Source organism: Plecotus auritus, assembly GCF_963455305.1.
Source record: "Plecotus auritus genome assembly, chromosome: 5".
In the NCBI taxonomy this organism is placed as follows: Eukaryota; Metazoa; Chordata; class Mammalia; order Chiroptera; family Vespertilionidae; genus Plecotus; species Plecotus auritus.
Genome location: NC_137776.1, coordinates 185,291,538 through 185,305,344, shown reverse-complemented (window position 1 = coordinate 185,305,344; position 13,807 = coordinate 185,291,538). Strand labels below are relative to the sequence as shown.

Here is a 13,807-nt window from a genome sequence, read left to right as displayed (position 1 = left end):
CCAAGGCCCGGCCCCCGCTCCTGCGCCCCAGGGCAGCCAGTCCCCGCGTGGCCTCGGGGCTCCGTGGAAGAGCAGGCGGGGGCGCTGAGGACAAGTCCCTGCCGATGGCGCAGGAGGCGCTGGGCGGGAATAATGGAGGGTTGTTTGCCGAGGAGCGGACAGGGGGTAATCGAGGCAAAGCAGAAGCTGCCAGTGCCCCGGAGAACAAAGCCGAGGCTCCGGGGACCGCACGGGGCGGTGATGGGAGCTCAGATCCTGCCGGGATCTGACGGGCTGGTGATTCATGCTGAAGGTCACACAGCCCAGAACACTTGGGGAAGTAAACACACTCTCATAAACACAGGAACATCCTGGGGAGGCCGTCAAACAAGGCTGCGAGACAAACCGCACGCCCCGGGTGGGGACCACGTGGGACACCCCCACCCCCGCCCCTCTACCCCCCCACCCCCGATGGCGGCCCAGCTCCTGCTGCCCTCGTCGCCGAGGCCGACCGGCCCACCCGCAGCGGCGGTGAGCAGCCTGGCTTGTGTCCAGGGGGTGGCAGGTGGCATGGAGGGATCTGGGGGCCTCCCTGTGTCTGGCCAGAGGGATGGGACCCGAGAGGTGTGCTGATCCTGCCCCAGGAAGGACACTGGCTCACTGGCCGTCCCTTCCAGGCCTCTCCCCAGAAACATCCAGGTCACGACTGAGCCACCCTGTGCCTGTGCCCAGTCGGCTCTTCCCGCCCGTGCCCCTGACAGGGGCATAGCGTCATCTGCAGACGGGAAGGCAGAGGCTCAGCGGGGCAAAGGGACCTCCCCAAGGCCACACAGCCAGGCCGGAGGCCCGAGACTCCACGTCCAGCCCCCGCGCGCGGACAGGGACAGCTCCTGGGAGCAGGGCGCCGGTGGTGGGCCAGGGGTCCTGCGGCTGCACCTGGAGGGGTTCCTGGGAGTTACTGACTCAGAACCAGGGACAACAGCAGAGCCCAAGGCCCGTCACCTGCAAGCGATGTCTGTTTATTGCCAGAAGCCGGCGTGTGCACAGCGGCCCGGCCGAAGCAGCCCTCTCCGGGGCAGGAGGCAGGGTCAGCTGGACTCTGTCTTGCCAGGGTGGCTGGGATTCTTGTCCTCACCCCCTTCTGTTGCAGGGGTAGGTTTGGGGGCCCCCGCAGCCTCTAACACCAGCTCCAGAGCCCCATCACCGGCCACTCGGCACACCTTCTCCCCTCGGGCTGCCAGGATCTCCTCAATATTCCTGTGAGAGAGGGTGGCACCATGACACTCCGGGCCCCTCACTTGTCCTGCAACTCAGCGCTCGAGGGCACCCAAGGCCAAGCTTGAGCCAGGAACATGGGTCCCTGCACTGGGTGGCATCGGGGCCACGGCCCATCGGGCCACTGCACGCTGCCCTCGTGGGGCCTTCTCCACGCCCCCCAGGGGCAGATGACGGCCCCATTCCCAGGGAGAATGCGCACTCAGAAGCCAATCTCAACTGTGGAGGGCCATGGCCTCAAGGCTCCTGACCACGGCCGCCCCTGCTCTCCACAGCGCGCAGCCAACTCTGCAGGCCCAAGGCCTCGTCCACACCACCTCACACGCACCCCGCCGGGTGTGGTCAACCAGCCAGCGTGGAGAGAGGACAAGCTCCCTGCCCCACAGCAGGCACTCGGAAATCTCTGTAGGGGAAGGAAGGAGCCACAAAATGCGAGGAGCCATTGCCTTAAGGGTCAACCTCGTCTGACCCTTCCCTTTCGGGGAGGCCTGTGGCCCTGACAAGTGGGCCCTGCCTCCCTGCCTGCCGTCGGTCCTGGAGCTTATTGATTCACAGTTATTGGTGGTTTCGCTGCTACTCCAGTTGGATAAGGTGGGAGAAGAAGGCTCTATAAACCTCATTAAGGTGAGCGTGCCCCAGGGAGGCAGGGTGGGGCTCTGACCGGGGACTCTGTCCCCAACCCTGCCTAGGTGGCCTCCTCACCTCTTCCCATCCAAGTCGGAGAACCAGCCCAGGTTGTCCGCGATGATGTGGTGGTTCTGGCAGCCAGGGCAGGTCACAATGACCACTCCCTGGTGATAAGCCAGCTTGGAGATTCGCTTGGAGGACCGGGTCCCACATACCTGGTGGAGACATGGAGACAGGGCAGGTGAGGCCATGGGCCCGCCCTTGGTATAGCTCCACCCCTCCATACGGCCCCTGCCCTCCCAGAAGGACACGCCCCCTAAGGGATAGCGCCACCCCTCTCCCAGAAGGCCCCGCCCCTTGGGACAGCTCCATTTCCCCGCGCAGCCCCTGCCCTCCCAGAAGGACACGCCCCCTAAGAGATAGCGCCACCCTCTCCCAGAAGGCCCCGCCCCTCCTAGAAGGACACGCCCCCTAAGGGATAGCACCACCCTCTCCCAGAAGGCCCCGCCCCTGGGGACAGCTCCATTTCTCCCCCGCAGCCCGTGCCCTCCAAGAAGGACACGCCCCCTACGGAATAGCTCCACCCTCTCCCAGAAAGGCCCCGCCCATCCTAGGACACGCCCCAAAGCATAGCTCCCTCCCTCTCCCAGAAAGGCCCCGCCCCTCCTAGGACACGCCCCCAAAACATAGCTCCACCCCTCTCCCAGAAGGCCCCGCCCCTGGGGGCAGCTCCATTTCCGCGTGGCCCGCCTCCTCCAAGAACACGCCCCCTAAGGGGCAGCACCACCCCTCCATGCGGTCGCCCCGCGCCACCCTGTCCACAGCGCGGTCCAGCGCCAGGTGCGGGTCCCGCCCCGCCCCACCCCGCCTGCCCCGCCCCGCGCGCGCCCACCTTGCAGGTGTAGACCAGCTGGTAGTGCGCCGCCCTGGGCCCGGGCTCGGAGCTCCAGCGCCGCCAACCGCAGTGCCAGGGCCGTCTTCTCCCCGCGGCCTCCAGGCGGGCCCCGCACCCCCACAGTCGCCTCAAGCCGGGCCCGCGGGGCCGCGCGCGGCTCACCAGCGACGACACGCGGCACAGCGCCGCTCGCAACATCCCTCCCGCCGCCCCTACCCGCCCCGCCTCGCTCCCGCCATCTTGGAAGCGGGCAGCGGCGGAAGCGGCCCTCCTGGGCCCGTGCCGGCGCTGCTGCCCCCTGGCGGCCGGCGGGGGCGGGGTTGGAAGGTGCGCGCCCCTGCGGGGAGCTGGGTGTGGGTCCCTCCTGGGGGCCAGGACAGACCCAGCGCCACCCGCCGGCGGCTCCCGGCCCGGCTCCCTCTGCTCCTTTGCTGGGCAATGGCTTATTAGGAGCTGCATTTCTTTTCTTTTTAAAAAATATATTTTTATTGATTTCAGAGAGGAAGGGAGAGAGAGAAACATCAATGATGAGAAGCATGGATGGCTGCCTCCTCCTGCACGTCCCCGACTGGGGATCGAGCCGGAAACTTGGCAGGTGCCCTTGACCGGAATGGACCCTGGGACCTCAGTCCGCAGGCCGCCTCCACCCCGGGCGCACCCACCGCAGGGAGCTGCACCGACAGCGCTCCCCGTCCCCCTACATAAGGGCGGCCGGCGGCCGGCTGTGTGTGTCGGTGCGCCAACGGGCCAAGCGTCCGCGCCGCTAGGAGCCCTCGGTGTCCGTGTTGTCGCTGCCCGTCGTGTTCTCCCAGTCCACCTCCCCCTGCCGCGGCCCGTGCTGCATCTTGCGGAGCGCCCGCTTCCTGCGGGAGAGCGAGGCGCGGTGTGCGCGGGGTCCGTGGGGCCGCCCGCCCTCGCCCGGGGCCGCCCAGCACCGCCCGGCGCCCACCTGCGGTAGTTCTCGAAGCTCTCCTTGAGGCGGCGCCGCTCCTTCTCGGGGGGCTCCCCGCCGCTCAGACCCGCGGCCTGCAGCAACCGGGAGGCTCAGCTGAGCTGTGGTCGCGCCCGCGGGGGTGGTGGGGGGGGGACCGGGGGTGGGGGGGGGACCCAGGTCGGAGCGGCAGCACCAGCTTCGTGTGGGGAGCAGGCTGCGGGCACCCCGTGCGTGCGGGGGAGCGGGGTGTGGGTCCCTCCTTTTGGAGGACAAGACAGACCCAGCGCCCCCTGCGGGCGGGGCTCCAGGCCAGGATTCCTCCGTTCCTTTGCTGCGGGGGCGGGGTGGGGGCTCCCGGGTAGCGGTTATCCGTTAAGGCCGAGTGGCCCGTACAGAAGACAGGCCCCCCCCCCCGCCCCCGCCCGGGGCTGCCACTGCCCAGGCACAGCCCTGGCCTGGCCACTCCTCTGCCCACGGCTTTGTGCAAGGGAGGGGCTCAGATTCAGGTTCCAAACACTGCACCCCAAGAGCCCATGGGCAGAGACCCTTGTGCTTCCCCCCACCCCGCCCCCCGCCAGGCATCCAGGTGGAGGAATCCTCTCCCCAGCCCAGGGCCACCCCAGATCAGCCTTACATTGGGGGTCAGTGAGGGCCGCTCCCTCTGCAGAGCCTCCAAGGGTTGCTCTGGGCTCTCTCGGTCAGCGGGGCCGCCTGCAAGGAGAGTGGTGCCTGCGGGTGCCGCCCCCCTGCCAGGACCCAGCGTGCCCGGCCGGCACCCCCTCCTCGCCCCTGGTGCTTGCCTGCCCGGCCCTGGGCCGTCTGCTGGGACCCCCCAAGGATCCCAATGTACAGACAGGGCCCTGGGGCGCTCCCACCTCAGCCTCTGCTTCTCCCACCAGCATGGCCCGGCCCCTCCTCCGTGGGGGCAGAAGGGTCCTAGCTGCTGGGCCCCCTCCGAATGGGCCAGGGCCTGGATGGCCCAGGGCTCGGGACTCTGGGGTGGCAGGTGCCCGGAGGGGCTGGCTCCCCTAAACTGGCCGTGAGGGGGACTCTGGGCTGGAGTCGCAGGGACACCATAGCGAGCCCAGGTCTCTGCCTGGAGCTGACACCTCCCCCTGAGCCTCTGACCCTGAGGCTCCTGCAAGGGGCCGCCACCCTGGCCCAGGGCTCCCGGCTGGCTGCCGCCACCTTCAGGCCTGCCGGTGGCGCCCCTGGGGCTCGGAGGCCCTAGATCCGACCAGCGCACCCTCACTTCTCTATTCGGTGCCCCTTCTTCCGCTTCTGCCCCTTTGAAAGCGGGTCAGGCCTGACGCTGAGGAAGTCTCGCCTGGCTTCCCACACCAGCCTCTGCAGGGCCCCCCAAACTCCCCCCAGCCCTGGCCCAGCGCCGGGCTCCTCCCGAACTCGGACCCCACCTTCAGAGCCAGCCCCTGCCCCATGCCACCTGCGGGCCACCTCCTGGCCGCCCGCGCAGTCCTGTCTTCAGGAGGCAGAGGGTCCTGCCCGTTACCCGAAGCCCCCAGCTCCCCACCACCCCCGACAGCCCTCTGTCCCCTCCTGTCCCCGCTTCCTAGGGTGGCACCCCTGGGTGCCAGCCGGCTGCTCCCTCCCCTGCTCCCTGCTCAGTCCTGGGGCTGGGGCTGGACACAGCCGGCAGGCCTGGCCCCAGGTTCGAATGGGGCTCTCGCTGGCTCGCTGGGGGACTCCAGGGGTCACTTCTCCCTCCCAGCCTCAGTGTCCCCAGGTGTGAAGTGCACAGGGCCGAGGGTCAGGACTGGCATCGGCTCGGGCAACGAGGACGCCTCGGTGGCAGCCCGCCCTCCTCACCTTTGTCCGAGAGCCCGGCGTCCTCCTCCGGGTCCCGGGGGATCGAGAGCTTCCGGAGAGAGACGGGCAGCCGGTCAGGACACTGCCCCGTGGACCCGGCCTACCCCGCTGGGCTGCTGTCCCCTCGCTGCCCCCCTCTGCACGAGCCTCTCGGGGGGTCTCCACGGCCCAGCCGGGCCAGGGGCAGGCGGGAAGGCCCCCACGAGGGCACGGGGTGGGCTGCCGGGTCCGTCCTGCCCTGAGCACGCAGCGGCCCCGTGGGCACCAGCTGCCCGTCCTCTGCCAGGCGGCGTGTCGGGAGGAGAGGGGACGGCCCAGCTCACCGGAGCCGCTGGCAGGCGGCCGAGCTCCTGGAACTGCCCAGGGAGGCTGTGGCCGCGAGCCCGGCCGGGCGGGGGGGGGTGGCGGGCACACTCACCTCCTGGGAGTTCCTGGGGGAGCTGTCCTCCAGGTCGGAGCTCTGTGGTCACAGAAGAGGGGCCGGTCAGCAGCCTGTGGGGAAGCTGAGCCGCCTGGGGAATGGGCTGGGGGGTGGGGTGGGGAGGGGTCCCAGGCCAGTTCTCCAGGGAGGTCCCCCTCTGTCCCTCACCGCACCCAGAGCCACCTGCCAGGGGGCCGAGGAGGGCCCGGGACCTGCCAGGGCCACCAGGGGGCAGTGGCCGGGCCGGGCCAGGACTGAGGCTCTCCAGCGGTTCTCCCCCTGGGCTCTGGGGTCCCTGGGGACATGTCTGCACCAGGGGCCACCCCCTTATCCGCCGCAGCAGGGCCCCTGAGAGCGCCCCCCCATGTCCCACCACCTCAGGGCTCCCCTAGAGCCCCCCTCCCCGTGTCCCAGAGCAGCAGCCCCCCCAAAGGCCCCCTGTGTCCCGCGGCAGCAGGGCCCCAGGAGGCGCACCAGGACCAGCATCTCCAGCTGCTGCCGCTTGAGCCTGCCCTCGGCAGCCAGCAGCTGGCCCTCGCGCTGGAACAGCTGCAGCTGCAGCTCGTCCGCCTTCTCGCCCAGCTCCCGGGCCTGCTTGCGCAGCGCGTCCTTGTCCTGCAGGCTGCGGGCGTACTGCGCGTGCAGCTGCTCCCGGGACGCGATGGCCTGCGGGGAGAGCGTGTGGAGACCCGGACAGCCCGCCCCCCGCACGGCCGCCCACGTCCAGCCCGGGGCCAGGCCCCCTCTGCTCCGTCCAGGAGCGCAGCGTCAGGGATCGTCAGCGCAGTGAAGGCTCGTGACGGGAAGCGTGGGCATTCAGAGAAGAAAGGACATTAAAGGCTCCGCACCCCCCGCCCGGCCGGCGTCCGCGGGACAGCCTGCACTTCGTCCCCACACGGGCTCATGCCTCTGGGCCCTGGTTGACATCAAGACCACAGTGGCGTAGCCCCAGCCGGTTCGGCTCTGGATAGAGTGTGGGCCGAAGGGTCCTGGGTTCGATTCCCGGTCAGGGCACAGGCCCGGGTTGCGGGCTCCATCCCCAGTGTGGGGCGTGCCGGAGGCAGCCGATCCATGGTTCTCGCTCATCATTGATGTTTCTCTCTCTCTCTCCCTCTCTCCCTCCCTCTCTGAAGTCAATGAGATATATTTAATAACAGTGATTGTGAACAGCCGAGGAATATTCTTTAAAATAAACGTGTCACACTGTGCTGCGCCCACCCCCACGGGAGGCTGAGCGTGAGACTGAGTGGACAAATGCGCCACAGCCAGACCACGTCCGGCTCGGCCCGCGGCCCCAACCGCCGAGGGCAGGGTTGTCCGCAGGGACTGCCCAGGAGGTGGGCGCTGCTTCCCGGCCACAAGGCGGCAGCCAACCCAGGTGCCCGTGGTGTTCAGGTTTAAAAAGTTATTTGCAAAACAAGACAGATGCTCCCGATTTTGTACAATAAAAACGAAGCCGTACGTATGTTGACCAAGTCTGGGAAGGCCAGTGCGAGGTGGGTTTCCTGCAGCCGGCTGGGCGGAGGTGGCCGGCGGTACTGACTTCACGCCCATTCACATGTGCTCTTGTCCTTTAACGGCCCCTTGGAGCCCGGCTGGTGTGGCTCAGTGGATTGAGCATCGTCCCAGGGGTCAAGAGGTCCCAGGTTCGATTCCCAGTCAGGGCACAAGCCTGGGTTCCCGGCTCGCTGCCCAGTAGGGGGCGTGCAGGAGGCAGCTGATCCAGGTGTCTCTCTCATCTCTCATCAATGTTTTTATCTCCCTCTCCCTCTCCCTTCCTCTCTGAAGTCAATAAAAATATATTTAAAAAATAATTTTAAAAATACAAAAAGGGCCCTGACCGGTTTGGCTCAGTGGATAGAGCATCGGCCTGCGGACTGAAGGGTCCTGGGTTCGATTCCGGTCAAGGGCATGTACCTTGGTTGCAGGCACATCCCCAGTGGGGGGTGTGCAGGAGGCAGCTGGTCGATGTTTCTCTCTCATCGATGTTTCTAACTCTCTATCCCTCTCCCTTCCTCTCTGTAAAAAATCAATAAAATATATTTAAAAAATAAAAATACAAAAAGGAATAAATAAAAACCACTCGGACAATGACCCCCCCCACCTAGCTATTGCCGGGGCACCCCCCACGGATGAGGGAACAGCCCTCGGTGCCCGCCCTCCGCGGTGCCCCTACCTGGTCCCGCTCGATGGCCACCTCCTCCAGCTGCTGCAGGATGGCCTCGATGCGGTCCTTGTACATCTTGGAGTCCTTCCGCAGGGCCTGGCACTGCAGCTCGAACACCTCCTTCTCCTCCATGCACTGCGGGGCGGGAGACGGCAGCTGGCCACGCCTCGCGCGCCCCATCCGGGCGGCTGCGTGAGCCCCGCAGGCCCTGCCCGCCCTGGGCTTCCAGACCAAGGGCTGGGCTGGCCCTGCCCATGCCAGGGAGAGTGGGCAAGGGGTGGGGTGAGGAGCCGGGCCCCTGTGCCTCCAGGAAGGGGGCCTAGGAACGTGGAGCGGAGAGGAAAGGCCCAGGCCAGACCCTCCGCCCACCCCGCCTGGCGGGCCCCCTGCCCGCGCCCTGCCCTGTGCGTACCCGGGCACGCAGCGCCTCGGCCTGGCGCAGGTCTTTGCGCAGGGCGAAGATGGCGCTGGCCTGCTCCTGGTGCTCCCGCAGCGCCTGCCGCCAGTCCTCCTCCAGCACCTGGATGTAGGGGCTGCTCCTGTCCGGCTTCCCCTCCTGTGGGTGGCGCAGGGCACAGGGCGGCAGGGCAGCGGCGGGGCGGGGGGAGGCGCCCGCCCCTCCGGTCCCTGCGGCGCCCGCCCCACCCGCCCCCACCTGGGCGGAGGCCTCCAGCTCCTGCACCCGGGCCTGCAGCAGCGCCTTCTCCTGCTGCAGCTCCCACAGCAGCTCCTGGCTGGGCCGCTGCTCCATGGCGTGCCGCAGCTTCAGCGTGTGCTTGCGTTCCACCTTGCAGTCGTCCTCCGCCTTCATCAGGCTGTGCTTGAGCCGGTCCACCTGCCGGCCGGCCGCAGCGTCAGCCCCGCCTGCCGCCCTCCCCCCCCGACGGGGCCCACCAACGATGCCCACCCCCGTCCCTGCCTGTCCCCACCCCCGCCCGCCGCCCTCCCCCCGACGGGGCCCACCAACGATGCCCACCCCCGTCCCTGCCTGTCCCCGCCCCCGCCCGCCGCCCTCCCCTCGACGGGGCCCACCAACGATGCCCACCCCCGTCCCTGCCTGTCCCCGCCCCCGCCCGCCACACTCCCCCCCCCCACGGGGCCCACCAACGATGCCCACCCCCGTTCCTGCCTGTCCCCGCCCCCGCCCGCCGCCCTCCCCCCGACGGGGCCCACCAACGATGCCCACCTCCCCCCCCCCCCCCCCCGTCCCTGCCTGTCCCCGCCCCCGCCCGCCGCCCTCCCCCCCCCCCACGGGGCCCACCAACGATGCCCACCCCCGTTCCTGCCTGTCCCCGCCCCCGCCCGCCGCCCGCCGCCCTCCCCCCGACGGGGGCCCACCAACGATGCCCACCCCCGTCCCTGCCTGTCCCCGCCCCCGCCCGCCGCCCTCCCCTCGACGGGGCCCACCAACGATGCCCACCCCCGTCCCTGCCTGTCCCCGCCCCCGCCCGCCACACTCCCCCCCCCCGGACGGGGCCCACCAACGATGCCCACCCCCGTCCCTGCCTGTCCCCGCCCCCGCCCGCCACACTCCCCCCCCACGGGGCCCACCAACGATGCCCACCCCCGTCCCTGCCTGTCCCCGCCCCCGCCCGCCGCACTCCCCCCCCACGGGGCCCACCAACGATGCCCACCCCCGTCCCTGCCTGTCCCCGCCCCCGCCCGCCGCACTCCCCCCCCACGGGGCCCACCAACGATGCCCACCCCCGTCCCTGCCTGTCCCCGCCCCCGCCCGCCGCACTCCCCTCAACGGGGCCCACCAACGATGCCCACCCCCGTCCCTGCCTGTCCCCGCCCCCGCCCGCCACACTCCCCTCGACGGGGCCCACCAACGATGCCCACCCCCGTCCCTGCCTGTCCCTGCCCCCGCCCCCGCCCGGACCCCCTCGGGAATGGAGGGCACCTCCAGCTGCAGGTCGCGGTTGCGCATGAGCGCGGCGCCCTTGTCCTCGCTCTGGCGCGCCAGGCGCATGGCCAGGTCGTAGTTCTCGTCCTTGCAGCGCTTGAGCTCGCGGCTGCAGGCCTCGCACTCCTCCTTGAGCCGCTGCACGCGCTCCTGGTGCTTGCGCAGCAGGCTGTCCTTGACCCGCAGCTCCTTGATGAAGTCGTCCTTGGAGCTCAGCAGGGCCGTCAGGTCCTGCACCTTCTTCTGCAGCTTCGTCACCTCGCTCATCAGCAGCTGCGTCAGGCCCGACTCCCCGGACGCGTCTGCAGGCCGGGCCGGCCGGGGTCAGCGGTCCCGTCCCCACCGCCCGGCTCCACCGCCCGGCCCTGGGCTTGCCCTGCAGCTCCCTGACGGCTCAGCTCAGGGACGGTGCCCAGTGGCAGCGGCTCCCCGTGGGGGAAATGGACGGCAGTTCTGACTCCGCACCCTCCCCCCAGGGCGGGGTGCAGCCAGGGCGCTGGGCACCCTCCCCTTTCTCTAATTTTGTGGTCATTTTGATTGTGAGGCGAGGGGACTCCACAGTGCCTCGCCTTTGCTGGGGCCGACAGGCCCCTGACCTCTCAAGGGGCAGATGGTCTTCGGGCAGGACAGGCTCGGGGCCGCCAGTCGGCCTGGGCACCCTCACCTCCCACCTGCCCCCGACTCCAGAAGAGCGGATGGGAGCCAGGACCAGACCTGCCCCCGCGTGGACCCTTCCCAGGCGTCTCTCTCCCCATTTTATCCGCTGGGAGACCCGGCAGGGAGGGGCCAGCCTGCCCTGCCCCCAGGCCCACCCCCCATGGTCCCCTGCCCTCACCGATGATCATGGAGAAGACGCGGGCGGGCTCCTTGCCCGTGACCTTCTTGTAGAGCTGCGGGTAGTACAGCTCCAGGCTCTCGAGGAAGGCCACGTAGCCTTTGTGGCCCGTGCGCTGCAGGATATCCAGAAGCACACCTGCAACCAGACAGCTGCTGGCCGGGCGCCGGCGGGAGGGGCACGGGCCGGGGCCCTGGCAGCCCCGCTGGCCCGGTCCTGGGCCGGGTCCAGGCGCTGCCCGCCCACAGGTGCCAAGCACGCAGGACAGGGGCGGGAGGCCGGGACTTCCCGCTCCCACGCGGCCACGGGCCAGCCCTCCCGGGGAGCAGCTGGGCGCAGCAGCCGCCTGGGGCGGGTGCGCGGGCGGGCGGGGCACTGACCCACTTTGCGCTTGCGGATGACCAGGTTGGGGTCGCTGAGCACCTGCTCCTCGTCGTCGGGGTTCAGGACCTTGCACTGCCGCAGGTAGGGCGTGATGCGCGAGGGGTCGATGACGGAGATGAGCTTCACGCGGAAGCCCTCCAGGGCGCTCCAGCACTCGTCCTCGTTCTCGTAGTCGGACATGGCGGCGGGCGCGGCTGGGGCCCGGGGGCCCTGGGAGCGACACCCGTGCGCTGAGCTGGCAGGGCCAGCGGGACCCAGGCCGCCGCCACCTGGAGCCCGGCCCCAGCTCTGGGCAGAGGCGGCCAGGAGCTCACTGGCCCAGGCGTGGTCGGGGAGCGTGCAGCCTCACCCTGCCTCCCGTCTTGGCCGCCACAGAGGGCGTGACTGCGGCACGGTGACCTGGCCCCATCAGCGCACTGTCGGCGCCCCCAAGCTGTCCCTGGGCCCTGTTCCCGCCTGCTGGCCACCTGGCCTCTCTCCCGGGGCCCCCTCTACGTGTGGGGGGAGGGGTGGAGATGCTGTCAGACAGGGGGCGTCTAAGTAACCCTGTCCTCCGACCCCGCCCTGCTCCTGGGCACCCCCAGTGCCATGGAACCAGAGAGCTGCCTCCGCCATGGAGCTGAGTGGGCACAGGGAGCTGCGTGTGCTGGTGCCCCCCTGGCAGGTGAGGGCAGGGAGGCAGCCTGTCGGTGCCCAGGCTGGAGCCGGAACGTGTTGGCAAGGGACCCTCCCACCTTCCCAGCCCCATGACTTCCTCATTCGCCCACTCAGCGCCCGCACATCCCAGTCCCATCCCCTCCTTTCCTTCCGGGCCGGCCGGCTGGTGACGCAACCGCCACCCAGCGGCTGCCCAGGCTGGCGGCTCTGCGTCAGGCTCGGCGACCCTGCCACTTGGGAAAGGTGGCCAGACGCCCACGGGGGAGCCAGAGCCCGCCCGAAAGGTGGCTTCGGTGCCTGCCCCAGTCCTCTCCTGCCTCCCCGGGGGCGCCTGCTCAGGGCCTACTCTCGGGGGCTGTCACCTCGGCTCTCTGACATGGGACTTCAGCCGGGACAGGCCAAGGCAGGGGGCGGCCGTGCGGTCGACCGTTGGGCAGTGGGGACAGAGACCGTGACCCAGCCCCCCCGCGACAGAGCCTCGGGCCCACGTGGGAAAGGGCCCCCTGCTGTGCCTGGGGGTGTGTCCCAGCCCAGCGACAGCCGGGCATCGGCATTGGCATCGGGCATCGAGGGGAACACAGCGCCAACGCGCAGCCCCGCCCACGCCCTGCCGCTGCTGTTGGTTCCCAGGGATGCCCCACAGGAAGGGTCCCGTGCTGGGAGGGTCCCGGTGCCTCTGGGACCTGCTCCTGCGCAGCCGTCCTGAGCAGAGTCTGGCACCTTCCCAGCGCCTTTCAGAAGGGGGACCACCTACCTCAGGTCCTGGAGGGGCGCCTGGCAGCTGGATGCCCGTCGGCCAGCGCCGCCGATTCAATGAGTGACAGGAGGTGCTGCCAGCAGCCCAGCCTGGGAGGGAGGGAGGCCCCGCAGGGAGGGAGCCCTGAACTTCCTGCAGGGGGACAGTCCCAGGTGGCTGCCTTCTGATTGGCCCGGCCAGGAGGCCCGGGAGGCTGGGTCCAGGGAAGTGGAAGTGGCCTGGGCTCTGAGGAGAGCTGCTGGGGGCCCTCCCGCCCAGAAGGCCCGGCCTCAGTGTCCTCTGGGGGCCGCTGCAGCCACACAGGCTGCTGGGGGCTTCCGGGCAAGGGGTGCTCTGTGCCCAGTACGTCCACCTTCAGCAGCTTCGGGGGCCCAGCAGCCAGGGGCCTGAGGGGACCGGCCCAACTCTGGGCCCCCACACAGCCAGGCCGACACACGCGTCGGTCATAGGGATGCAGTGTGGTGTCCGAGGGCAGGGGCTGGGAGGCCCTGCAGTGGCAAGAAGACATGGGCCCAGCCACGTCCCCCCCCCCGTGGCCACCAGCCAGCGCCGCAGCCAGCACACCCTCCCTCCTCCTGGGAGCGCCCACTTTCCACCAGGACGCACTGGGACGTGACACCCTCCCCATGGGCCACCGTGGGAGCCCAGGCCGCCGCCTCAGGGAGGTGACAGCTACAGGACAGGCAGGATGAGCAGGACGGGCGCCTGCCCTGCTCCGGCCCCGCCCCCCAGGTGCTGCCTCCCCTGGCCGCTCCCTTGGGTGGGGGAGGGGGGTCCAGCCTCAGTCCTGGCTAGTTGGCTCAGCCCATTACGGTCCAGCTGTGGGGCTGACCTCGGGGGTCCTGGCACAGCCGGGGGCTGCTGAGTCTGAGTGTGGTGGCAGGGCCCACCCGGAGGACAGAGCCCGCCGTCACGACCGGGGCCCTTGGGGGAGCTGACCTGGGGGCTCACGCCCAGGGTGGGGTGCAGCTGGCCTCCGCAGGAGGGGGTGGCTCTGCTCGGAACCGTGGTCAGCCTGTGGGGTCCCCCACCCCGTCTCCCCACTTTGTAAAGCGAGGCTGTGTGGGGGGTGTTCAATAATAGGCAGATCTCACCCACAGGCATGTGGGACTGAGCTGGGAGTCAGAGCGGAAAGCACCCGGG

At 69.8% G+C, this 13,807-nt stretch overlaps 2 protein-coding genes across 2 annotated transcripts; both read right to left on the bottom strand.

Annotated features, from left to right (window-relative positions):
• Positions 1-753: 753 nt before the first annotated feature.
• DNLZ (DNL-type zinc finger) lies at positions 754-3,298 on the bottom strand (the record flags this gene model as incomplete). The annotated part of the gene is made up of 3 exons (XM_080669594.1): positions 754-1,236; positions 1,957-2,096; positions 2,774-3,298. 3 exons carry the CDS (start codon positions 3,296-3,298, stop codon positions 1,068-1,070), a joined length of 834 nt encoding a protein of 277 aa, XP_080525720.1. The 3' UTR covers positions 754-1,067.
• A 204-nt stretch (positions 3,299-3,502) lies between these two features.
• Positions 3,503-12,713, bottom strand: CARD9 (caspase recruitment domain family member 9). Its single transcript, XM_080669593.1, has 13 exons — positions 12,662-12,713; positions 11,247-11,460; positions 10,867-11,004; positions 10,029-10,333; positions 8,781-8,960; positions 8,538-8,681; positions 8,135-8,260; positions 6,433-6,624; positions 5,956-5,997; positions 5,538-5,586; positions 4,345-4,421; positions 3,726-3,802; positions 3,503-3,639 (listed from the first exon to the last, which is right to left on the bottom strand). Exons 2-13 carry the CDS (start codon positions 11,428-11,430, stop codon positions 3,540-3,542), a joined length of 1,614 nt encoding a protein of 537 aa, XP_080525719.1. The 5' UTR covers positions 11,431-11,460; positions 12,662-12,713; the 3' UTR covers positions 3,503-3,539.
• Between the last annotated feature and the right edge of the window lie 1,094 nt (positions 12,714-13,807).

Excerpts from the sequence above, each read along its gene's own strand:
- CARD9 (XM_080669593.1), bottom strand. The coding sequence starts at position 11,430 with ATGTCCGACTACGAGAACGAGGACGAGTGCTGGAGCGCCCTGGAGGGC. Across the intron at positions 11,005-11,246 it reads CATCCGCAAGCGCAAAGTGG|GTGTGCTTCTGGATATCCTG; the intron begins GTCAGTGCCCCG and ends GTCTGGTTGCAG. Across the intron at positions 8,961-10,028 it reads ACCGCGACCTGCAGCTGGAG|GTGGACCGGCTCAAGCACAG; the intron begins GTGCCCTCCATT and ends GCCGGCCGGCAG.